The sequence below is a fragment of the Ambystoma mexicanum genome, chromosome 3q, assembly GCF_040938575.1.
Source record: "Ambystoma mexicanum isolate Mex_15411 chromosome 3q, UKY_AmexF1_1, whole genome shotgun sequence".
Classification (NCBI taxonomy): Eukaryota; Metazoa; Chordata; class Amphibia; order Caudata; family Ambystomatidae; genus Ambystoma; species Ambystoma mexicanum.
In genome coordinates, this window is record NC_090926.1 from 1,010,020,028 (window position 1) to 1,010,046,048 (window position 26,021).

Here is a 26,021-nt window from a genome sequence, read left to right on the forward strand (position 1 = left end):
GCTTTTATGTAATATTTTTGCTTCAGTGCTAGAATGGTGCGCTCCGCAGCTCTGGTTTGTATCAGGTCCAACTGGCCCCTTATAGCTCTATACTCCCTATTATTATTTGCACTCGTTGTCATTCCCATGCGTGACATTATATCCTTTATCTTGGCTTCTAGTTGCATCTCCTCCAATTTCATTTCCCTGTCTCTCCTTGCCTTGATGACAATGATGTGTCCCCTTATTGTAGCCTTAAAGGCATCCCATCTAATCTGCGGGCTTGTGTGTTCTGTTCTAATGGTCTCAAAGAAGGATCCTATCTCTTCCGTGACCCGTTTGGTCAGTACCTGATCTTTAAACAGAGATGCTGGGTAGTGCCATTTCCACAGACCCAGCCGACGTCTGTTTAGTTTTGGCTTTACTGTGATGGCCGCGTGATCTGTCTGTATAGTGGTGGCCACCGTGTTCACCAGTTTTCGGCCTAGAAGAGTGCTGGGTAGCCAAAAGTAATCTATCATAGGAGTGAGTGCAATGGGCATGTGAATAGAAAGTCAACCCGTCTGTCACCCTCCAGCTCCTCCACAGATCCATCAGGGCCAGGTATTGCATTTTCCCCATAAGATTCCCGATGGTTTCCCATGTGCCCCCAGGCCTTGCTTGCTTTTGTCCCTAGTGGGGTCCCACACTGTCCCTAGTGGGGTCCCATGCCATGCTGAAGTCCCTTGTTAAGATAATGGGAGCTTTTGCGAATTTCCCGAGCTTGCTTAGCGCCTTATGAATGAATGCGTCCTGCTCTGTGGTGGGGGCGTATATAGTCGTTATCATGTAGGCTTCTCCCCTCTCCATCAGACCCGCTGCCAAGTATCTCCCATGTTCATCCGTTTCGGATCCGGTGAGAGTCAAGTCCAGTCCATCTCTCAGTGCTAGCAGCACTCTCCCTTTCTTGTTGGGTTGTGTAGCTTGAAAATGTTGCATGTACCCCCAGAACCTGATTCTCCCTCGGTCGCGGTGTGTACATGAGTTTCCTGTAGGGTTACAATGTCAGGCCTCTCCCTTTTTATATATCTCTCAATTTTTTTCCCGTTTGAGTGGGGAGTTTAGGCCGTTGACATTTAAGGATAGAAGTGAAAGATTATTACTGCCGGCCATCATCGCATGAGGAATTGGTTAAGCACTGTCTGGGTTCAGGCCATCTCCGGCGCCCTGCCTTTGGTCCCTTTTTCCTCCTGTTCCTTCCCCCGCCTTGGGGCCTCACGTCTACCCGGAACAACCCCCACCCTCCCCAAGCAACCCTTCTCCCCTCCAATCTGGGTGGATTCAACCGGCCTCTACGCCCCTTGGATTGGTGTCTCGAGGAATGAACCCGTTATTCCCCCCATATGTGTGTTGTGCAGGTCCTCCCAAACCCATTCCAAGATCTCAAGATTCCCTACCGCCCCCAGACTGATGTAGATTCGCTCATTTTGTTGTGCCCTCCACAGGCGATGCATAGTATTCTAGGGCTCTACGAAATGCGTAGTCATTTTGAGATGTTTGTGGGAGAAATGTCGTGTGGGGGGGGTCCCTCACGAATGTCCCTTTGAGTGGTGGCTGGTATCCCCCTTTTTTGCTCTTTTGCATTTTACTGTGGACCATTCCCAGGGTCTGGGGTTGTATTGCTGGGCCTCCGCTGGGTGTCCCTGCTGCTGACCTTCCTCTCTGATTCGCAGGAGGTTCTCTCCTTCCTCGAGTGATGTCATTTTGTGTTGTTTCCCCTGCCAGATGAAGAGGAGGCCAAATGGGAAAGTCCACCTGCATCGAACCTCTCGGTCCCTCAGGAACGTTAGTATCGTGGCCATTCTTCTCCTCTTGGCGAGGGTTGATGGGGCTAGATCCTGATAGAGGTGGATTTCTGTTCCATTAAATGTAATCTGGTTTGCTTTCCTCGCTTTAAGGAGTTTCAGTTCTTTGGTTGTGTAATTTTGCATAGCTGCGGGGCATCTCTCGATCTTGCCCCCGGTTCTTGTCTGCGGGGGCCAACTCTGTGAATCCTGTCGAGCTTCATCTCGGGGATGGGGTCGGGGTCAATGATCCCTGTGAATATATTTTTGACCTCTTTTGCCAGATCATTGTCTAGAGTGTCCTCTGGGAGGGCTTTACTGCGGATGTTCAACCTCCTGGACCTGTTTTCCAGGTCCTCAGCTTGGAGCTCTAGGTTGTGGGTGCCAGCCGCCAGGGTCTCCAGTAGTGCATCTGCTCTCCTTGAGTCCTCCGAGTTCTTGGATAGCTGTTTTTTTTGTATCCACCCTCTCTACCACTTTCTTTATGTCGCCCTTTATTTCTTGGAGTCCTTCCGCTAGATCCTCCCTCCGGACGTCCATTTGTTTTTGAACTGCAGAGGTGATCTTTTATCCAAAGTCGTTAATGATCTGTTTGAACATGGATTGGGTCACTGGGCGTTCCTGATCTTCCTGCGCGGGCTCTCCAGCCTGTTCCTGGGAGATAGTATGTCGCTTGTGAGAGAGGTCTGGATCTTTAGCCCAGATTCTGGTGAGGTGCCCGTCTTGGGTCTTTTTGGGGTCTTTTTAGAGTGAGTGCAGACTCGTTTCCCCTTAACTTTAACATGGTCCCTGGGTGGGCATGGATCTAATCTCTTGGGTTGTCTTTGTTTGCACCCTGGTAGGTAACCAACAGGTTGCGGGGGTTCAGTGGAGTATATTCTGCTCCTCTTGGTTGCGGCTGTGTGACCTGTGGTTGTAGGGAGTGGGGTGGCTCCTTGTGTATTGCGTTCTTGCGGCCCAGCGGGGGGCTATGTTTCTGCATGCTTTGGGATCCCCAGTGGAGGGTCCACAATTTTCCCTGGTGCTGGAGGTGGTAAGCCCCAGGTCTACTCTGCGCGCAGGGGGAACCAGAGGTGAAAGCCCTTGTGTGCTTGAGGCGCACTCCTGGGTTTGTGAGGAGAGGCAGTTGGGATATAGTCCAAGGAGGGTCCCACTGTTGGGCCCCCCCCATGGGGTGGTCCCTCTCTTGTTTGCGTGGAGTGTGCTTCTGGGTCCCCAGAAAGGGAGGAGTCGGGCAGTGCTCTGGACCCTGTGTCTGTATGTGTTGGGGTTGACTGGACTGGTTGGTGGAGACTCCCAGGGCCTGGGGCGTTGTGCTCCGCCCTGTGTGGAGATCCGGGCCCTCAGTAAGTTAATTTGGATTCAATCCCTTGTGGTGGTAGGTCCAGACACCCGCGGGTGGTCCCGCTTGAGCTCGAGATCTCCCCCAGAAGGAAGGTTCAATTCGGTGGGGGCTGGTCACGTGCCCTCTCCATGAGAGATCTTGGTGTGTTAGGGCCCCTTCCGCTGCCGGCACATGGCGGGAGGGCTCGTCCATAAAATGAATGGGAGTGGGCTCCTCTCGCCGCAGGTGTAAGGGTGGGGTGCTCCCAGACATCAGTCCATGCAACTCGTCTCTCGACACCCACTTCAGCTATGGCACCGGGTGGTGTTAGCGGCCTGCAGGTGACAAGCAGCAGGTGGGAGGTGCTCGGCTGGGTGGCGGCGCAGGCTGGCTCCACTGGTGTGCGCTCCCAGGCCTCTCAAAGTGCGCCTCTGCTCCCGTCTGTTCCTTTGCCGTGACGGGCGCGGGGATCGCTCTTCACCTTTGTGTCTCACTTCTCCCTGGGAGGGGGGGGAAATCCAGTCCTTGTGGTGCCCAAGGAGGGCTTGGTTGTAGTTTAAGTTATGTCTGTCCCATGGGATGGAGAGTCGCTGGCCACAGTGCTATCTGCATCGCGGCCATCTTGGAATCCCCAGGTTTAGTTATTTTTTAGCCTTCTATTTTATGTTTGATGTTGTTATCCTTGCAAAGTGCCCAATTGACAATCCAGTCACAGAAATGCTTTAATGTTCAAAATAATATAAAGAAAAAGGTAGCCTGGGTCCAGAAGAGACACATTTTGCATGATATGTCCTATTATGCTTTGCCATGTTAAGCTGGAGCAGAAAACGAGTTACTGAAATGTCGCTGAGAAATTTGGCTGCAACTTTAATAAGAGAACTTGTGTTGCTTTCTTTACCCACAAATGCACAAAATACGCCCAAGAATGAACGGCCCAAAGCTGTGCCTTTTTAAAAAATCTGGTGAAAGAACTTCAGCCTTGAGCCATCTATCTGACACTTGCACAGGCTGAGTGGTGGCAACATACCTTGTAGGCAATGCAGTTGAGCACTCTCATGGCCAGGTCAGAGGCATCAGGGAAGGGGTCCGCTGCCAGGTGTAAGAGCACACGCCAGATTTGGGTGTAAACACTATTGAAGGAGACTCCTGAAATGAAAAAAATGGGAAACATGACCAGATAACAGTTGCAACAGCTTTAAAAGTTCTTGCCAACTTCACCGAAAGTAAACAAAATACTAAAAGAAGCATCTATAGGAAATATAGGTTGACAGGAATCTGTGTTCTGAGGATAGTATGCCAGAAAGTATGAGTTGAACAGAGCAAAGAGTGTCAGCTCCCATATAAGCAGGGAGAAAAAAAGAGGCGACAGAGGTTAGTATGTTCACAAAAATTAGCGAATTAAAAGAGGAGAGCAATGGTCAGAGAGTATATGGTGTTGCTGATAAAACTAATGATTTCAGAAAATATAATTATGCTTTAATCAGTGAATTCAGTGGGCTCGAATATCGGCGAGTTCTGAGAACAAAATGTGTGCAAACTAGTGAAAACATTTTTCTCTTAGATCATTGGGTTTAGAAATGACAAAGCATGTGTACTCAAATAACTGTAAGATAAGTGGTTGGCATATATTTGTGATTAGAGACAGTAACGCGTTTGCTCTTATTATTGAGATTAAGGATAAAGTGTATGGACTCACCAATGAGGGAATTCAGGGAAGAGTAGGAGCTTACTCTTCTCATCTTGTCAATGGTCTCAAAAGAAAGGATGTACTCGTCAGTATCCGGGCTTCCCAGAGTGCTGCTTGCGCTGCTACTGGTGCTTAGATTTCCAGGTGAAAACGCCAACGAACTTCCAACTGGCAGAAGAAGGGGGAAGTGTCAGTAATATGGGTGTTCCTGGGGCAGATAATACCAGATATGGTGACAAATTGAGTTCTTCAGAAAGATCACTGTTCTGGGCAAGTAGTCACACCACCCACACTACAGGTGAGGCTTCTGGAAGAATGCAGCATGAGACTGTAGAAATAATACTGTGAACGAATTAACAAATAGGTCAAAGGAAACCTAAGTGGCACTAGAGGAGATACAGCAGATACATCCCCAAGTACCATTCATAAACAGAAAGAAAGAATAGTTTACCGGTGATGGTGAAATACATCTCCAAAGACCCAAGAACCGAGCGGTCAATGGAGAAAAGAAGGGATAACATTGGTGGATTGAGCAGGGAACAAACCTAACCAGAGCCTTTGCATTTGACAATAGGTCTTTCCAGAGGGCAAAGAAGAACAAGTTACTTTCTTACCTGGTAACGTTCTTTCGATGGGATGGTCCGACGACGTATTCCATATCTATGACATGTAATCACCACAGCTGTGCTGCTTCGGAAACTTTTCCGGCGTCTGCGTCCTGCGTCGATGACGTCGATGCGCCGACGTCGAGGACCTCCTCCGACGTCCGACGTCATCCGATGTGATAAGTAGGACGCACGACGCCCGTAGCCTCAGTTGTAGTTTTTTCCCCCCAGAACGTGTGACATAAGTCAACTGCCAGTCAGACACAAAGCCTTGCTGAACGTAAGCTGCAATCGCAAAAGAAATTCTGCAGCGGGGAAGGCAGGGCGGGAGTGATATGGAATACGTCGTCGGACCATCCCATCGAAAGAACGTTACCAGGTAAGAAAGTAACTTGTTCTTCGAGGGGATTGGGTCCTCCGACGTATTCCATATCTATGACAGACTCCCAAAGCAGTACCAAAACAAGGAGGAGGGAAAGAATTTAGAAGCAACATTTTAGAATAGCCAATCAAATAGCCGAGCAAAGGACCGCCTTGCCAAAGGCCAGATCCTGCCCTCTGATGGAATCGAGGGAATAATGCCGTACAAATGTATGTACTGAAGCCCAGGTGGCTGCATCATAGATGTTGCGAATAGGAACACCCCTCTGCAGGGCAGTAGATGCAGCCACACCCCTGGTAGAATGGGCCCGCAAGCCAGCCGGTGGGTCCTTACCCGCCAAGCGGTAACACTCCGAGATGGCCAAAATAATCCAGCGGGACAAAGTCTGTTTCGTCACAGCTTGCCCCAAACGCTTTCCAGCGTAACCAATAAAGAGTTGATCGTCCACTCTGACCCGAGACATGCGTGAAACATAAAAGCTTAAAGCTCTCCTAGGATCAAGCCTATGGAGCCTCTCCTCTTCCTTACCAGGATGCGGAGGAGGATAGAATGCCGGAAGAACAACCTTCTGGGCTAAATGAAATTCTGTCACTACCTTCGGAAGAAAAGAAGGACGAACTCGAAGGACAACCCTGTCCTTGTGAAAAACAGTGAAGGGTGGCTTAACTGAAAGTGCCTGTAACTCACTCACTCTGCGAGCGGAAGTAACCGCAACTAAAAACACAGTTTTCAGAGTTAACAGCCTCAAAGGGCAAGAATGTAAAGGCTCAAACGGAGCACCCATAAGAAACCTAAGAACAAGGTTTAAATCCCAACCGGGCACCAGGAAAGGTGACGGAGGAAACACATTAGTGAGCCCTTTCAGAAACTGTGAAATTAAAGGGATTTTAAAGTAAGAACACTCTTCAGACGAGCGCTTAAAGATGGACAGGGCCGCCAGGTAACCTTTAATGGTACCCACTTGCAAGCCCCTGTGGGCCAGAGAAAGCAAAAAGGACAGAACCATGGGGATGTCACATGCAAAAGGATCCACATTCCGAACTCTGCACCAGTCGCAGAACTTACGCCAACGGCAACGGTACAGAGACTTCGTTGCTGGCCTACGGGCCGAAAGCAACACCTCCATCACGTCTTCAGGGAGGTCCCAATCCATATACCTCAACCTTTCAGAAGCCAAGCGTGAAGGTTGAGGGATCCGACCTCTGGATGGAGAACCTGACCCCCCTCCCGTGAGAGCAGATCGTCTCGGTAGGGAAGACGACGTGGAGGGCAGATGGACAAGTCGAGAAGGTCCGGGTACCACGTCCTCCGAGCCCACGCCGGAGCAATGAGGATCATCCGGGAACCGAACTTCCGTAACCTCCGCAGCACTTGCGGGATGACGGGGACGGGAGGAAACGCGTACAGCAGCGGGAATGACCACTCCACCACGAACGCGTCTCCCAAGGCTCCTTTCGGAGGAAATTCCCGCGAGCAAAACCTTTCGCACTTCCGGTTGACACTGGAGGCGAAGAGATCCACTTGAGGGGTCCCCCAAAGGGCGAAGATCTCCAAGAGAATCTCCTGAGCCAACTCCCACTCGTGAGAGATCGCGCTCTGCCTGCTCAGAGCGTCCGCCGTCACGTTTTCGTCTCCGGCCAGATGAACTGCCGAGATCGAAACTTCCTGCTGGATGGCCCAGAACCCGAGCTGCATCGCCTCCCTGCACAGAGGAAGTGACCCTGCCCCCCCCTTTTTGTTGAGGTAGTGCATGGCCACTGTGTTGTCCGTCAGGATCAGGACATTCTTTTCTCTCACAGTCGGCAGAAAAGCCTTCAGGGCTAGCCTGACGGCCCTCAGCTCCAACAGATTGATATGGAGTCTGGACTCCAACGGAGACCAACGACCGCTGACTGTCAGCCCGTTGGCATGAGCTCCCCATCCCGTGAGGGATGCATCCGTCACGATTGTCACCTCCGGCCAGGGAAGCCAAAATGGAGCCCCCTTCATCAAGTTGCCTTCGACGGCCCACCACAGAAGGTCCTGGGTGACCGAGGGCGGCACCTGAACCGGGTCCGACATCCTGCCGGAGGACTGCGACCATTGCGTCTTGAGTGCCCACTGCAAAGATCTCATTCGCAGGCGAGCCTCTGGCACCAGAAGAATGCAGGATGCCATGAGGCCGAGCAACCTCAAGAACTCGAACGCTGGGAGCGTCTGGGCCTGCTGAAACTTGTGCACCATCTGCTGAATGTGAAGAGCCCTCACCTGGGGAGGAAAACACTGCCCCAGGGAAGTGTCGAGCACTGCTCCGATGTACTGGAGCCTCTGTGTTGGCGTCAAATGGGACTTCTTTAAATTGAGGGAGAAGCCCAGCCTGTGAAGGGAGTGGCAGGTGACGGACAGATGATCCAGGACTTGCTCGGGAGAGCTCCCCCTGATCAACCAATCGTCCAGGTAGGGGTAGACGTGAATCCCCCCTTGCCTGAGATGCGCTGCCACCACCACCATGAGCTTGGTGAAAACCCTCGGGGCGGAGGTCAATCCGAACGGCAGGACCCGAAACTGAAAGTGCGAGTCGCCAACCGCGAACCTCAGGTACTTCTTGTGCTTGGGATGGATCGGCACATGGAAGTAAGCATCCTTGAGGTCGAGTGACACCAACCAGTCCTGAAGCTGAAGGGCCTGGAGGACTTGAGAGAGAGTAACCATCTTGAACTTGTCCTTCCTGAGGAGTTTGTTCAAACCGCGCAAGTCCATGATGGGTCTCAATCCCCCCGTCTTTCTTGGAAATCAAAAAATAAGGGGAATACCATCCCTTGTTCCTCTCCGCTACAGGCACCAGTTCTATAGCGCCCTTCTCCAGCAGGGCTTGAATTTCCTGCGCAAGGAGCGGATCCGGACACTTCAAAGAGAGGTTCCCCGGTGGATTGTCGCGAGGCCTGTGCCGAAAGGGAAGACAGTAGCCGTGGGTTATGATCTCCAGAACCCACACATCCGAAGTAATGGCTTGCCACTCTACAAGATGCTGCGCCAGCCTTCCCCCAACCGGCGAACCATGGGACCTGGCCTCATGACTGAGTAGGAGCGGCTGCGGCGTTACCTGAGGGCAAAGAGGCAACTGCCCGAGCGGCCATGGCACCACGGGTACCCTGTCGTCCACCTCTGGTACCCCTGCGTTGGCCTCTTTGACTGCCAGCTCCCCTCGCTTTACTGAAGGACGAGTAATAGCGAAAGGAACCACCCCTCCACTGCTGTCCCCTAGGACGAAAAAGCGGAGGTTGGCGAACTGCAGCGCCCAACGACTTCGCTGCAGCTTTTGAGGTCTGCAACCTCTCAAGGCTCTCGTCAGCCTTGCTGCCAAAAAGGTGTTCACCGTCAAAGGGCATGTTGAGGAGCCGGGACTGCACATCAGGAGCAAACCCCGACTTCCGCAACCACGCAAACCTGCGTATCACGGTGCTCGCCGCCATGGACCTACTGACGCATTCAGCCAAGTCCAGACCCGACTGAACGGACTCACACATGGCATCCTTACCATCCTGGACCATAGCAAGGAAACCATCCCGTTCATCCCCTTCGGGAATATGTTCAGCCGCTAACGCAACACAGTTCCACAGAGTGTGCGTGAAACGTGACAAGGCACAAATGGAGTTGGCCGCCTGAAGCGCCATACCACCAGAAGAAAACACTTTCTTCGCCCAGCCATCAAAACGTTTGTCGTCCCTATCAGGAGGGATGGTAGGGTACGACGCCTGCTTTGCCGGGGCCGTGGCCGCCTGCACCACCAAACTTTCCGGAGTGGGGTGCCTGGTCAAGTAGCAGGGGTCGGTACTGGCTGGACGGTATTTACGCGACAAGGATCTGCCCACCGCCGGGAGACTCTCCGGAGCAGTCCAAGCCGCCGCCACCCTTCTCTGTAAAGCCATATGGAACGGCAGTACCGGGTCAGTTGGGGGACCAACATCAAGGATGTCCGTCAGATCATCCTGCACAAACTCCACTGGGGGAGCAGACCATCCCAGATACTCAGCCACCCTAGCCATAAGGCGCCGGTACGAGGAATCGGCATGGGAGCCAGGCTCAGGCCTACAAAATTCCACCTCCGGAGAGGTGTCCAGTCCACTGGCATCATGCAGTGACTGCCTCAAATCGTCAAACTGACTATGGCCCGAAACAATTTCATCTGGCACCTGACTAGGAACCAGGCCATCAGAATCCTCATCCGCCTCTGAAATATATTCCAGGTGGCGAAAAGGCACCCGAGAGTGCTTGCTCTTAACCAGAGCCTTCCTAGGGGGTACACCCGTGACACGGGGCACCTCCGACACGAAAGGCGTCGATGGCGTCGAGCGAATCGGCGCCGACGTCGAGAAAACCGGCAACGGCGCCGAGAGGATCGGCGTCGACGTCGAGGAAATCGGCGTCGACGTCAGATGCAGCGCCTCCAGTATCGGCGGCGTCGACACAGCCCTCGAAGCCGGAGCCCCGAGCGTGTCCCTCGACGACCTGATCGTCGACGGCGTCGACGACTTCCTCGAAGCCGGAGCCTCGAGAAAGCCTGTCGACGCCCTCGACGCCTCAGACGTCGATGTCTTCCTCGAAGACTTCACAGGAGCACACGGTCTCGAACGCGTCGAGGACCGGGACCTGGAACGGGTACGGCGAGAACGAGCCTCCTTGTCCGAACGGGACCGCTCCCGTGACTCGTGCCGACCACTCTTGCGAGCGGTGTCTCTCGACCTCTCACGGCTGACCCCACTCGGGGGCGCGGACGGCTGAGTACCCTGCGACTCAAGAATCGCCAACATTTTCTTCCCGAAGGAAGCCCATTCCTCCGGCGTCGCACGGCTGGTGGGGTAACCGACGTGCCGTGCAGAATCCTCGGAAGAGGACCTGGAAGGCGACCGGTGACAGCGCTTCCGAGAATGCCTCGAAGAGGCTGAGGAGTGGCGAGACCCACTCCTAGAAGAAGACCGACGAGACTTCCGACGATGACGCGGAGAGTCACCCCTCGAATCATCCGTCGAAAGCCCCGCCGACTTCGACTTCCGGGGCTTGGACACCCGACCTACCGACAACTTCTTCTTACGTTCGCGTAAGGCTTTGGACGTGAGCGACTGGCAGTCGATACAGTCATCCGTGTCGTGGGCCTCCCCGAGGCACCAGAGGCAGGCGTCGTGCGAGTCAGTCACCGACATCTTGGACCCACACTCCCCGCACTTCTTAAAGCCCGGACGCGGGGTTGAAGACGAAGTGGAAGACATCGCCGAAGGAAATTCACAAACGAACAGGTTCGAAGAACCAGAAAGAACAGAACTCCAAAGAGTCGAGGCTTAGAACCGAGAAACACGAAGCAACACGTTCGCGGAAAAAACGGAACTGAGGCTACGGGCGTCGTGCGTCCTACTTATCACATCGGATGACGTCGGAGGAGGTCCTCGACGTTGGCGCATCGACGTCATCGACGCAGGACGCAGACGCCGGAAAAGTTTCCGAAGCAGCACAGCTGTGGTGATTACATGTCATAGATATGGAATACGTCGGAGGACCCAATCCCCTCGAAGTTGGGATTTGGAATATGAAGGACATTTTTACAATCCTGGATACAACTTTCAGTTGTTAGTCACATACCCAAATGAAGACAATGCCATAGCCACGTCTTGTCCCCAATTTAAGGTATGACAATGCATTACTTACCGTAAAAGCATTTCTGATGGTTGTATCTGCTTAGATTCACATGCTGTGCATAGGTCCGACATCCAGTGGTCACTGCGGAGTATTGCATTTTGTTTTTCGTAGTCGAAAAAGGGGACGTCGACAAGGCGTGTCTGTAACACTATCCCTATAGTGACGTGCGTTGTACCCACAATCCCTCACGCGTCGAGGTCCCTCTGTTTGTATTTTTCTGCCCTGAGGGAGCCTTCTAGACGTGAGTGAGTACAGAAGAGAGAGATATAAAAGGAAGTCTATGTTCCTTCCATCCGAGCGGGGAGGAAGGGTGGGCGCATGTGAATCTAAGCAGATACAACCATCAGAAATGCTTTTACGGTAAGTAATGCATTGTCTTCTGATGTTTGTTAATCTGCTTAGAATCACATGCTGTGCATAGACTAGCGAGCAGTACCCGGAGTTGGCGGTGGGTTATGAGAAGGAACAGTAGAGAAAAGATGTCTTAATACTGCCTGTCCCACCTGGGAGTCAGATCTTGAGTGTGCATCTAGACAGTAGTGTTTTGTAAAGGTGTGCACAGAACTCCAGGTAGCCGCTTTGCAGATGGACTCAAGGGGAACATTTGCAATGAATGCTATGGATGCCCCAGTGCCTCGAGTGGAATGTGCTCTTGGCTTGAAGGGTAGTTCTCTCTTAGCAAGAGTGTAACAGAGAGTGATGCATTGCACAATCCATCTAGATATAGTGGACTTAGAGACTGCATCTCCTTCTCTTCCTGCTGCCACCGAGACAAAGAACTGATTAGTCTTTCTCAGTGATCTGGTTCTTTCCATGTAGAACATGACAGCTCTGCGTACATCTAGTGTATGCAGACTTTTTTCTCCCAAGTTGGAAGGGTTTTGAAAGAACGTTGGTAGTTCTATAGATTGGTTTACATGAAATTTAGAGATGAATTTTGGTGCAAACCTTGGGTGTGTGCGAAGAACCACCTTATCCTTGTGAACTGATACGAAGGGGTCTAATACAGAAAGAGCCTGTAGTTCACTTACTCTCCTAATGGAGGTGATAGCTATTAGGAAAGCGGTCTTAAGAGTGAGGTATTTAAGAGTTGCCTTGTGCATGGGTTCGAAAGGAGTGCCCATGAGTCTAGAAAGTACCACGTTTAAGTCCCATCCGGGAGCTGGGCTAGCTATCGGGGGGGGGGTGTATTCTCTTTACCCCTTCCATGAAGGCCTTTATAACTGGTATCTTCCACCACGACACTTTAAGTTGGGAAGTGGTGTATGCAGAAAGTGCCGCTAGGTGGACTTTAATGGAATTAAACACTAGACCTGAATCCAGTAAATGGGTCAAGTACAGAATAATGTTAGTGGCAGAGCAGTCAACCGGGTTGATGTTCTTACTTCTACACCAGATGACAAATCTTTTCCACTTGCTAGAATAGCAGTGGCGAGTATTAGGTTTTCTGGCTTCCCTGAGGATGTCCATACATCTCTGAGGGAGATGTAAATGTCCAAATTCTATGATCTCAGGAGCCAGGCTGCTAAGTTCATGGTCTGAGGGCATGGATGCAGTGTCCTGCCTTTGTCTTGTGACAGCATGTTGTACGGGCAAGGAAGTTTCATTGGGGGAGATAGGGACATCTCCATCAAGTGAGCGAACCATGGCTGCCGGGCCCACATTGGGGCCACTAGTATCATGGTCACCTGCTCTTGGTGCATCTTGTGCACCACCTTGTTGAGGGGAGTCGGGGGAAAGGCGTAAACAAATTTCCCTGACCATTGAATCAACAGACCGTTCCCCTTGGACTGGTTCTGGGGGTACCTGGAGGTGTAACTTTGGCATTGTGAGTTCTCCAGGGTTGTGAACAGGTCTATTTCCGGGAAACCCCATTGCGTGAAGACGTTTAAGACGATGTCTTCTTGCAATTGCCATTCGTACTCTTTGGGTAGGGGGAAGTCTCTGCTGAGTTTGTCTGCTAGCAGATTGAGTTCCCCTGGTACATGTTGTGATAGTAGGAACATGTTGTGTTTGAGAGCCCACTTCCATATATTCTGGGACAGCTTGGACAGTCCTGGAGAGTGAGTGCCCCCTTGCTTGTTGAGATAGTACATGGCTGTGGTGCTGTCTGTGAGGACCATCACTGTCTTTCCTTGTAAGTGTTCCTGAAAGGCTTTCAGTGCTTTGAACACTGCTAATAGTTCCAGCAGGTTTATATGTTTGGAAGCTAAGCTCGGAGTCCACACTCCGTGAGCAGTCTGATGGGATAGGTGAGCCCCCCATCCTGTAAGGGATGCGTCTGTGGTTAGAGTGGCTTCCACTGCGGGTGTGGCAAAAGTGTTCCCTAATAACAGGTTTTCCTTTGTCCACCACCGTAGCGAGAGAACCAAGGCCTGCGAGACCACCACTAGATCGTCCCATTGTCCGCTGGCCTGACACCACTGGCTGTAGAGCCACTCTTGCATTGGGCGCATGCGCAGGCGTGCGTGAGGTACCAAATAAATACATGATGCCATCATCCCTAGCATACGCATTGCTTTGCGTACCGTAACCTCTCGACCTGCCACATAATGGGGGATCTGAAACAGCATGTTTTGGACCCTCTCGTTGGAGGGGAAGACGAGGCCGTCCTTTGTTCGAATTAGAGCCCCTAGGAATTGTTTGATTTGGCTGGGGTCTAAGCTGGACTTCTTTTCATTGATGGAGAAGCCCAGTTGGGACAAAAGGTCTACGGTCCTTTGGGTATTGGAGAAGCATGTTTCGTAAGAATCCCCTGTTATGAGCCAGTCGTCGAGGTACGGGTAAACCGGGATGGATAATCTGCGCAGGTGGGCCGCTGCCACTGCCAGTACTTTCGTGAATACCCTTGGTGCAGATGCTATCCCGAAGGGTAGTACTCTGAACTGGTAGTGTTTGTTCTCTAGCTTGAACCTGAGGTATTTTCTGTGCGCTGGCAACATTAAAATATCAAAGTATGCATCTTTCATGTCTAGTGTTGTAATGTAATCCCCCTGTGATAACAGTGGGATTACATCCTGCAAGGTTACCATACGAAACTTTTGGGGTTTGACAAAATTGTTCGCTGGACGCAGATCTAATACAGGGCGCATGGTTAAATCCTTTTTGGGTACAAGGAAGTACACTGAATAAATACCTTCTGTTACCTGCGATAGGGGGGCAGCCTCTATAGCTTCTTTTTTCAGTAGCTCTTCTACTTCTTGAAGAAGAATAGTGAGGTGTTCCGGTGTCATGCGCCGGTTCCGTGGGGGTCTGTATTTTGGGGAACCGTTGAATTCGATGCAGTATCCGTGGGCTATGGTGGATAATACCCAGCGGTCTGACGTTATTCCCTCCCATGCTGAAAGGAACGATGTTAGCCGGCCCCCGACCGGTGATGCATGGGAGGGGACCCGAACCTTTGGGTCATTTGTTGGTATTGGGCGTGGGGCCTTTTGGACTGGAGCCGCGCCCTCTTCCTTTGCCACGACGTTGGCCTCTTTGACTGAACTGGGTGCTTTGGTTAGAGGGCCAGTTGGTAGCAGAGTAAAATTGTTGTTGGCTTTGCTGCTGGCGTTGGCCACGAAAGGAGCGTCTATTGCCATAGCTGCGTCTGTTAGGTGGCCTAGAAATTTGGTCAAGAGTCTTGATGGTATCAAACTCCTTCTTTGCATGTTCTAGGGCCTCATCAACTGCTTTTCCAAACAGATGGGTTTGCTCTATGGGCTTATTTAGTAGGGAAGCCTGGGTTTCTGGCTTAAATCCCGAATTGCGCAGCCAGACATGGCGTTTGAGAAGTATTCCCTGAACCAGGGAACGTCCAGCTGTCTCTGCGGCATCCAAGGAGTTCTTTACGATGCCCTGGTTTACAAGAGTTCCCTCTGATATAGCAGCCAACGGGTGTGAACGCAGGGGTTCAGGTGCATCCTCTGCTTCGCTGCGCAGCTTGCTCCACTGTGCATCTGCGTAGCTAGCTAATAGGGAATTGTTATTCGCAATCCTAGTTGAGAAGGCAGCGGAGGTCGTGATTCTCTTACCAAGTGCATAGAGCTTCTTGCCCTCTTTGTCAGGTGGTGCCTCACTAGTAGATAGTGGTACCCCCGCTCTCTTTCTTGCGTTAGTAAATACCAGAGAGTCCGGAATAGAATGTCCCCTGATGTACAGAGGGTCCGAAGACGAAGGGCTGAAGAGCTTTTCTATCCGAGGGTTGACCCCTCTGACTAAGGCCGGATTGGAAAGGGAAGGAGTTATTCTTCTCCTTATAGAAGCCAGGAGTGGAATGGACTGACTGACCGGGGCTTTTTCTTTGATAACTTTTTCTACAAAGTCTATGTCCGGAAGAGTCTCCCCTGTGTCTATTTCAAAATGCGCTGCTGCCTTGCGCAATACTGCATTAAGTGAAGGCTGGTCATCTATGGGGGAGGTGTTCCCAATAGGTGAGTCCTTGGGAGGAGAAGGGTGAAAGACATCAGGGTCTGAGTGCACTGATGGGGACTGCCAAGGCTGCACTGATGGGGAGTGCCAGGGCTGTGAGGTAGCTGTATCTTCCTCAAAAGCTCCTGCGCTAGTGTAAGGGTCTTCCTCAAACCTCTCCTCCTCATGTTCTTCCTCTCCACCTAAACACTCCTCATCTTCCTGGAGGTATTGCTCCTCTTCAGTGAGGTCATATGCATCTGTAGAAGGGGGAAACAGCCTAGGAATCTTGACCCTAGGGTCATCCTGGGTCCATTCCCTTGGTCTTTTGGGTGTTTTTCGGCGTTTCTATTTCCTTGGGTGCGGTATTCGACGTCTGTTTCGTCGTCCGCTTACGTTTATCCTCGGAAACAATTCTCGCCAGACTCTCGACGACGACGAGTTCGTCAGTCGAGGGTTCTGGAGTCGGCGTTGCCTGCGCTGCGCGTTGTTTTTCGACGGCCGCTCTATGGACCGTTACGTCGGATGTTTTTGAGGTAGCGCCCGTGTTAGATGAAAGCCCAATCGCTGGTCGCGGCTGCGTTTGCGGGTGGGGCTTGAGACCCTTGCGGTCTGAGGTCGACGCCGGAGTGCCCTGCGTCCCCTTCGGCGCTGGTGGGTCCTTCGGCCTCGACGAAGAAGAGCCGTGGGTTGTGTGCTTAGGCCTATGGGGTCTGTGTGCGTCCTTGTCGCCGGGGTGTTCATCCCCATAAGCAGGGCGTGAGCCGAGCCCGTCGGGGCCGGGGACGGACGTCGAGGAGCGCGAGCGCTCCTTCTGGGGGTTAATGACTTCCGTAACGGACGTCGAGTTATCGCCCTCCTCGTCACTTTCTGTAACAGCGGCAGCGGGTGAGGAAACTGACTTCGACATAGCATAGTCCGCCCACCTTTTAACTTTCCGTTCTTTAAGTGTTCTTGGTTTCAAGAGCTTACAGGCCGCACAGCTGTCCTCTTTATGATCGAGGGGCAAGCAACGATTACAGAGCTTGTGTTTGTCCTTCCAAGTGTATTTGCCCCTACAGCGTGGGCAAAACTTAAAAGGTGTCCTCTCCATAGCTGAGGCAATAAAAACTGGTGATAACAACCCCAAGGGAAAGATAGGGGAGAAAGAAAGACATTCTCGACGAGAAGAAAAAAGTTCGAACCCCCTCTCTCCCTACTGTATGTTGGCCGGCGAGGCCTGGCCACGTGTTCGGCAGCGCCGAGGGATCTCCTCCGTCTCTTCCCCTCCGTCGAAAACTTGCACGGCGGAGAAACAGCTTCACAGCTAACGTCGAGGGGAGGGATCTTTACAATAAGTATATATTAAGGACCGAGGTCCGTAGTAATTGTTTTGCAATGTCTCTCTAGGAGCTCCGCGTAAGGCGACCATAAGCTGGGCGGAAAAAAACAATCCGAGGGACCTCGACGCGTGAGGGATTGTGGGTACAACGCACGTCACTATAGGGATAGTGTTACAGACACGCCTTGTCGACGTCCCCTTTTTCGACTACGAAAAACAAAATGCAATACTCCGCAGTGACCACTGGATGTCGGACCTATGCACAGCATGTGATTCTAAGCAGATTAACAAACATCAGAAATTTATTTACAGGAAGTCTCAGACCACAGTTGTAGCCCGCAGGTGCCATAATGTGATCTCATGTGGAAGGACAAGATAAGGCCATAAAGAAGGTGTGGGGAAACCGCAAAATGCAATGAATAGAGCTACTCACCTTCTTCGTTCAAGCTTAGATTCTGGAGCGATTTGTTCAGGTTTCGGGGCATGGTGACTGCTCTTATGTTGCCGTAAGAGCTCACCGAACGAAGGCGAGGGGTACTTGGCCCATCCCGCACTGGGGTCAGGCTCCCACCCTCTGAAACGAAAGAAAGGAATATCAACTACTTAAAAAGCATTGGAGGTATTCTCCATCCTGGACAGAACACAGTATGTCCTGTGTCACACTAATAGAGCCAAAGGTGGCTGGGGAATATAAGAATATTAGTATGACAGATGTGTTCTTGCATGTTGTGTGGGCACACCATACGACTAGAGAGAACTGTGCTTGTTTGAAAGTCCCAATGTGCAAACAAATGCGAGGCCCATAGAGGGCAGGTTGGGACCATTACCGACGGCTGTTTAGGATATACCGCTACAGTGCCCTAGACTAAATAGAGCACTTGCGTGTGGCTGAAGACACTGGCAAATAAACTTAGCGGGCAGGTGAGAACAGTTACTGTTGCTCTATAAGGGAAGATATTCGGACGCTGTTCTACCTTTTCCCTGGAAGACAGATGAGAAAATGTACATGTCTTGCTGAAAGGATGTATTAGGATACTTATCTATAAACACTATGGAAGAAAGGTAATTAACTTGCATTTATTGCTCTAGAGGACAGATTAGAACCCTTACTGGTGCTTCTATGGAGGACAAATAAGTACATTTACCAGTAGTTTCTAAAGAGGACAGGCAAGGAAACTTACCAGTGGTTGCTGGAGAGGGCAATGGACAGTTTTTCTCCTCTTCCATGAACTGTAGTGCCACTGTGCAGAAATTGCTCTCGTATTGAACCACCAAATGACTTAGGGCCACCACTAGCTCCTGTTGATGAAATAAAGGATTGCCTTAAAGTTCACTTATTTCTTCCTAGGGATTGTGCTACCTGCCTTTCGCCATTTCTGTGGCAGCTTTTTGCACAAGTACTAGTTTTACAGTCCAGCTCTAAAATGGAAATCCTACCTAAAAGAACGCTTGTGGGATACCAAAACAGCCAACCATAAACATTGCTAGTGTATTCCAAAAATAATCTTAATTAACTTATGCCAATACCAATACAACAAACAAATAAATATAATAGACTTGAAAATAATTCCATTGATGCAGCCAGAAGCAAATGCTAGCTGTAGTTGGCGAGAAATCCCAGTGACATACGGTTAATGTCCCATTTATGTAGAATGGCAAAGACCCAGACATAGGCTGAAACAGACCGTATTACCAGAAAGAAATCACATTGAGGTAGCCTGTAATTTATTGACTAATGTGGCCTGATACATATTCCACTGACAGTCTGAAAATTATGTTGTACTGTTTCGTCTTTTATAATGCATGCACACACCACTGTAGGGGTTTAAAAGGCTTGTCCCTATAGCGGCGTATTGGAACCTCACATAGGGTGTGTCTGTGTCTGTGTCTCTGTGTGCGTGTGTGTGTGTGTGCCCAAAAGAAAATATTATCAAGAGCAGGAATGTGATAGTCCCTTACTTGTCAGCAGAACCTTAATGGATGGCTGTTACTAGCATGGTGGTGACATTACTGTAAGTCATGTTGTGGCTGTGTGATGGCCTTGCGATGTGTCCAAGAGTCACTGTCTGGGAGTTGTAGGGACTACTAACCAGACAATTATATTGGATTTACTCCTGCTGATAGCTGGAGAGCTTCTGGTAAAGTCCAGCCCGCCAACAGAGGTGTCCTAGCCAGAAATTAGCTGCATGATGAGTGAGTGCTGAGAGGGAAAGAAAATGAGTTTGACAAAATCTCCACTAGCTTGAACCATCCCAAAGAGAACTAGTCCCACCTTTGTATGTAGTAAATTGGTTAATAAGCCACTGAAATGTAGTAAGAGAATTAAATTAGAGGAAAGGCTGTAAAATAATGCATGAGAGGCTAGCTAGATCAAATGAGACTTTCACATAAAGGACACCACTCTAGGAGGGAAACTGTCCGTTATAAGGACTACATGTAAAGACTATCTAGCATCTGAGGCATAGGCGTTGAGGTTTTCCAGCACTGCGTAGGTGTGTTCAACCAATGCACAAGGAAACAGCAAAACACAAACTTTTCTACTTACTCCATAGGTTCCAAACGGTCATTAATTGCCAGGTTCTACAGACCTGAAAGCTGTGAGGAACTATGGGTACTAATAAAGGAGGATGGGGTTTTCCACTGAGGACATGGCCCTGGAAATTATGAGGCCTGATCAAAGCTTTATGGGAATGGTAAAGTGGGGTGGGAAGTAAGTTGAGGTTGGGCTCCTCTGGGATTTATCTGCATAATCCAGCCTTTTCTACTTTTCTCAACCAGGGCTGCACTTACCCTGTCCTGTTGAAAGAGTGCAGCAGGGGAAATCTTAAGTTCACAATGGATGCAGACCCTGCTTACCAGCTTCTACTTCTTTAGACGTTGCAACCCTTTTCATTAACTAATGTGTATTATTTATTTGGGTGTTTGTGGAGTGCTATATGTCAATTTCCAGCAGCTTGACAAAGCAACATGACATTGCTGTGAAATTACAGTAGAAGACATGACATAATATACCATTACATAACATGACATATAATACCTGTAGTATAAAAAAAAACACCATTATGTCCAAATTAAAAGCGGGGGTGGAGAAGGGGACAAATATACAAAACAATACAACGAACAATGAGCAAAACGTTCAAGGAAAAATGCCCGTTGGTAACACTACCACACTTTGGAAAGAAGATGCCCTCATTAATGCAGAATAACAAATTACATACTTCTCAGTAAAGTTCTTTTTTTATGGATATTCCTTGCATGAATTCCTCATTTATGCTATCTACCGTTCAGGGCAGCTGGTCTTCTGGAACATTACCACCACCAGGAGGCCCAGAGTACCTCAGCATCTTCTCCACAAAATTCCTCAACACGCCCACGCCGGACCTGACTTTGGGCAGCTAGTATGTATTGAGGCGATGCACCATGTGATGTTAGTACCACCCTTTTTCCCTAGCACAGGCACTGAAGCACCACAGAACAGAATGGACTAGCTATTTGCCAAGTGGGGCAGGATGGGAGGGTGATGGGTAATCCTAGGGAGAAGCATCCACCAAAAAGAATATTACTGATAGGTAAGTAATTTGTTCTTCTAATGGATTCCTTCTGCCCACGGATAACTTGTCTATGAAAGACTTCCAAAGGAGAACAGAGAGAGAGATGAAAATCCTAGACTACCTTTGGGGGGTGGGGGAGGGGAACTACCTCACTCTCAATGTCACCTTCTCTTTGGAGAAAACCAAATAGAGAGTTTTAACAGGCAACAGCTGGAGTTCATTCACCTGTCGAGTGCAAGCAATGGCAACCAGGAAAATCACCTGAAGGGTAAGTAACTGTAAAGCGCAAGAATGCAGGGGTACAAACAGTGTGCCCATAATAAATGTCAACATTACATTTAAATCCCATCCCGGAACAAACCCATCACCAAGCACAACATTTAGACCATCTGCAGGCATAAACAGACTTGTGGTAGGCCGCTGAGCTGACAAATCCCCCTCCTTATAGCTCAGCAGCCAAGCAAGAAGTTTCAGATAGTAGAGGTTTGAAGGGAGCACCCGCCCCTCCAACTGGAAGAGCAGATTCACTCTCTGTGGAGGGAGTTCATTGAGGACAGATGGACATGTCCAGCAACGCAGCAGAGTACCATGTTCTCCGGGTCCAGTCCAGAGCAAACGGAATCAGCATGGACTCGAACAGGCATAGGGGCCCTCACCAGCCCCCGTTCCCCGAGAACTAGCGGGATGACAGGGATTGGAAGCGTAGAGGAGTTCAAACATCCCCTCAACTGCCAAAGCGTTCCCCAGTGCTCCCAAATCCAGGATATTCCCTGCACAGAACAACTTGCACTTCCTTTTCCAATTTTTGTGTTAAGTTTTTGGTAAAATTAAAACATTCACAAACTCCTTCTGGTGATTACTAAAGTTGAAGAAAATGTATTAACATTCCGTACAATGAATCATAGTGCATACAACACATTTCCTATAGCCTCAGTGATGCCTAGCCTGGATTACCTCTTTCTTTGGTGCCTTTTGTTTTAAATCGGCCATTGGGCATAGACTCTGGATATGAGCCTAGGTTGTTGAGTTGAGAAGTGTGTTCTGCTAACAGGCCCCAATAGACACCATGTGTGCTGTTTACAGAAACCTGGACCTCTAAGAAAGCACATTCATTACAAACAAGCAATTCATAGTTTCTGCTGATGGAGCATGAACCGAAAATCAAAACGAAGAACATGAAACATAGAGCTTGTAACATGTGACGAAGACATAAAAATGGAGTCTACTTCATGCCATCTTAACGGCTGTTAGACATCAAAATTCTTGCTCACACTAGAACCGAAGAAGTCTATTTGAGGAGTCTGCCATTGAGAAAGGATCTCTGTCGGAGCCGGGAGGACTGTGGACTGAGACCCTTCCTCTAAAATCGTGTTCAGCAGAAATCCTAAGAAACTATTTGGGTAAGCGTATGCATTATAACCACTTACCTGTTTAACTTCTCTATACTTGCTTGCACTCGAAGCAGCCTTTGCCATTGCCACAACATGCCCTATGTACGCACTGCCCATTATCTGCCTGGAAATTATGCTAAATGCTAACCGTTTCATGCCTACTCGCTGTGTAACCCACCCAGCAATATTCTTGTACTGGCTCTTCTATAGTCTTAGGCGCACTCACTTGCCGCCAACATCGGGATGGTCTATCTTGCATTACCGTGTTACCTCCTCTGCCTAACCTGACCGCGAGTACCGTGCACACCGTACGGACTGACGTCTTCAATGTATATCCCCTACTCGCATGTCTCATACCTTATTGATGTGAATCCCTGCAAAATGCTATCACACCTTTTCCCATGTAGAAGACTTTCTGCTGTTTGCCTGTATTGCTGTCCTTTCCTCATGTATACTGCATGCTGCCTATTCCTGCATTACGCCCTTTTTTTACTCATATCTGCATTGTTTGAAATATGCCTAATCTGCTAGCATTGCCCATTATTACACAAATTACTGTAAACTTGCCTCATGTCGCACCTGTAGTTCTCTACATGGGAGTTGCTGGGTCTGGAAAAGACCCGGGGCTAAGCTGATGTCGGACCTGTTGGGACTGGGGGCTAGCTAATCTTTTGGCTGTAGCTCCTGAGATTCTATCCGGGGCTACAACCAAAAGACCAGGGGCTATAGCCCCCTTAGCCCCCCCCCTAGCAACGCCCCTGGTTCTCTACCTTAGAACAGTAGCCTAGATATTAGCCCACAGCCTGCTATCTGCTTCTCAGCCATCCAGCTATAGCCTAATCTAACCGGCATACGAAAAGCCCATGAGATTAACTAGGTTTCTAGCCATTTTTTAAAATCTCTACATACTAGTCTTGCGTCCTTTGAGTACTCACCGACCTATCCGCAAGATATACCTGGACTACCTTCATTATATTACCAGCAGCCACCTATCCGCAGCGGACAATTACCAGTGTAGAGACATAACCTGCCAGTCATGCCTATGTACAATGTTACACCCTTACTTAACCAACCTGCTCAAATAACTGACATTGGCTACCCTAACCACGATACTCCTACTCCCATTAGACTTGCCGGGTATAAATAATAACTGGACAACTATGTAACCTATCCACGACCATGCCACCTCATCTAGGAAGAATAACATCTATATCCATGTCCACTTCTCTACCGCACCACAACTCCATAGCACCTACCCACCTCCTACTATCCTGCTCACCACAGATCTCGCCATCGGTAAACAGCGCCAATAGCCTTACACCTATCCAATGGATCTATCGCTTTGCCACCAAACCTGTTCCCAACCAACCATGTCCTCCAACAATCCGAAACCTTAGACTAGTTTCAAGATTTGGGCAGACCCTCCTACCAACCTCTATTGATAGAGCTCTAATCAAACTTAATGTGATGACGACTCCTCACACCATGGGTACCTGATGCAATGTCCATTTATTCTCAAGGTACAAGTAAACATAAAGAACCCCAATCATCCTTGACAAGATCCTTCCCCAATAGCCTACCACAACCCCAAACATTCCTTTGCAGAATGCTTACCCAATGTTCCACCCTAACATTCCCACCATTCCATGCATGCTAAAAACAGCTTAATACACAACATTTAAGTCTGAGCCCACTGTTGCCATCAAGAAAAACACTTTGAACACCTCCACAAATACAGTTAGACTTGACCCTTCCTGTTCATCCAACACGACAGTGCCACATTATAAACCTAATAATCATAACGTTCGATCAAAGGAGCACTCATCCACGCCAGATCTTTAATGGCACACGCGTTAGACATTGCTGACCTTATCGCTAATCAGTTTGGCTTCCTGGCCATAACAGGGACCTGGCTACATACTGCAACTGGTCCTACACTATCTTTAGCCATTCCAGATAACTGCACCATCACTAGACTCGACAGAGAAACTTCCAAAGGTGGGGAAGTAGCAATTATATCCAAGACTCACCTAGGACTAAGAGCCATACCTCACCTCCCTTTCGCCTCAGCTGAACTATTGTCCGTGAAGCTACCACTTTCAGCTTCACGCAGTTTCAAAATTGATCTATTATACAGATCTCCGGGTCTAATCCCGACCTTAGCCGAAGATATCTCAACTCCTCTCTACTAATACTAAACCTGGCTCACAAACATTACTCCTTGGTGATTTCAATCTAAGCTTCTTAGATACAAATGCTAACACTGCCACCACTATTGCCAACTCAATAGCAGAACTAGGCTTTGCCCAGCGCATCACCAAGCCTACACATAATAAATGAGGAATCTTACAATGGATTGCTGACCTTAATTGTGATATAAATATCCTCACCAACGCACCACGTGCCTGGGCATACCAACACTTTGTCTCATTCACCTTACAGTCTAGAAATCATCTAAACCAGCCTCCTGGTATAGCACCACAGGCACTAACCAGGAACAAAAAGAATATTACAACAGAGAATCTATTACCGCTTATACGACCTATCCTTAACTATCCGACTACTAAACTGGACCGCTCAACATTTGTAGATCTTTACAATTCAACACTTAACCAAGCCATCGACACTTTAGCTCCTTTGAAACTGCGTAAAGCCAATCCTCAGGCACACCTTAATTCTTGGATTACCCAGAGTCTCAAAACTTTACGCAATAACAAGAGCAGAGCAGAAACAGCTCGGAAAAACCTTCCTTGAGACAGCAACAAAGACCTATTTGCAAAAACTTCCAACTGCTACAAGTCTGCCACCCTTCAATCCAAAAGTGACACATATAAGAGAATAACCAATGCCAAATCCGGCACTAGAGAGCTGTTTACTATCCTTAGAGAGCTCGAGTCACCCACACCCCCCACCAAAAACTGCTCTACAGACAAGGCCTGGTGTACTAAAATACAAGCAGCACTACTAGATAAAATATCGATGCTACAATCCAAAACTGAAAAGAAAAAAAACTCAGTTTTGCCTCCGATCTTGCCCCACCTAAACTTGAACTTTCTACTTCTAAACCTGGTAACCCATTTAACTTCACTCCTCTGTCCATTAAAGAGGTTGAAAATATAATATCAAGCCTCAAACCTTCACGCTGTCAGGGCGACATTTGCCCTGCTGACATCATCAAAGAACTTGCACCAACTATTACCACATTCATAAACGCCTCATTCGAAACCAGCACAATCCCAACTAACTTGAAGGACGACTGGGCCCTTCCGCTGTTAAAAAAACCAAACCTTGATCCTGACATCCCTACAAATTACAGACCTATCACTACTGTGCCATTTTTGCTCAAGATTCTAGACAGGGCTGCATATTTACAAATACAAGCACATCTAGAGACCAAGAATCTTCTGGGCCTGCGGCAATCTGGGTTTAGACCTAGACACAGCTCTGAAACTACACTATTAGATCTAAAAACCCAAATAGATGAGCAAAAAGACAAAGGTAATATATCTCTCCTTCTTTATCAGCTGCTGTTGACCTTGTCAGCCATGAAGTCTTGTGTAACCAGCTTACCTCATCAGCCCACTTCTCAGACAAAGCTACAACCTGGATACAATCCTTCCTTGAAAGGAGAACAATGACAATGAGAGTCTTCTCTCCTACAGCTTCAGCAGATCCAGCAGCAGTAACCTGTGAGTTCCACAAGGGTCCTGTGTCATTCCCACAATGTACAATATTTTTACCAAGCCCTTGTTCAATGACCTGGACCACTTGGGTGTCACCTACACTAATTATGCAGATGACACCTAAGTCCTCATTCCCATCACTGGTAACTACGACCTGGGCATAAAACTACTAAACAAAATATACCTCATCATTCAGGCATGGATGGCCACCCA

The 26,021-nt window shown here is 49.2% G+C and overlaps 1 protein-coding gene across 4 annotated transcripts in view; it reads right to left on the reverse strand.

Annotated features, from left to right (window-relative positions):
• RPTOR (regulatory associated protein of MTOR complex 1) overlaps positions 1–26,021 on the reverse strand; it is a 2,822,438-nt gene that overhangs the window by 708,704 nt on the left and 2,087,713 nt on the right. For all 4 annotated transcript variants that reach the window (XM_069655181.1, XM_069655184.1, XM_069655182.1 and 1 more), the window contains exons 18-21: positions 18,365–18,482; positions 17,617–17,757; positions 4,823–4,981; positions 4,154–4,272 (exon numbers count right to left, since the gene is read on the reverse strand). In XM_069655181.1, coding sequence (XP_069511282.1) covers positions 4,154–4,272; positions 4,823–4,981; positions 17,617–17,757; positions 18,365–18,482 — 537 coding nt within the window. The remainder of the gene's footprint in view (positions 1–4,153; positions 4,273–4,822; positions 4,982–17,616; positions 17,758–18,364; positions 18,483–26,021) is intronic.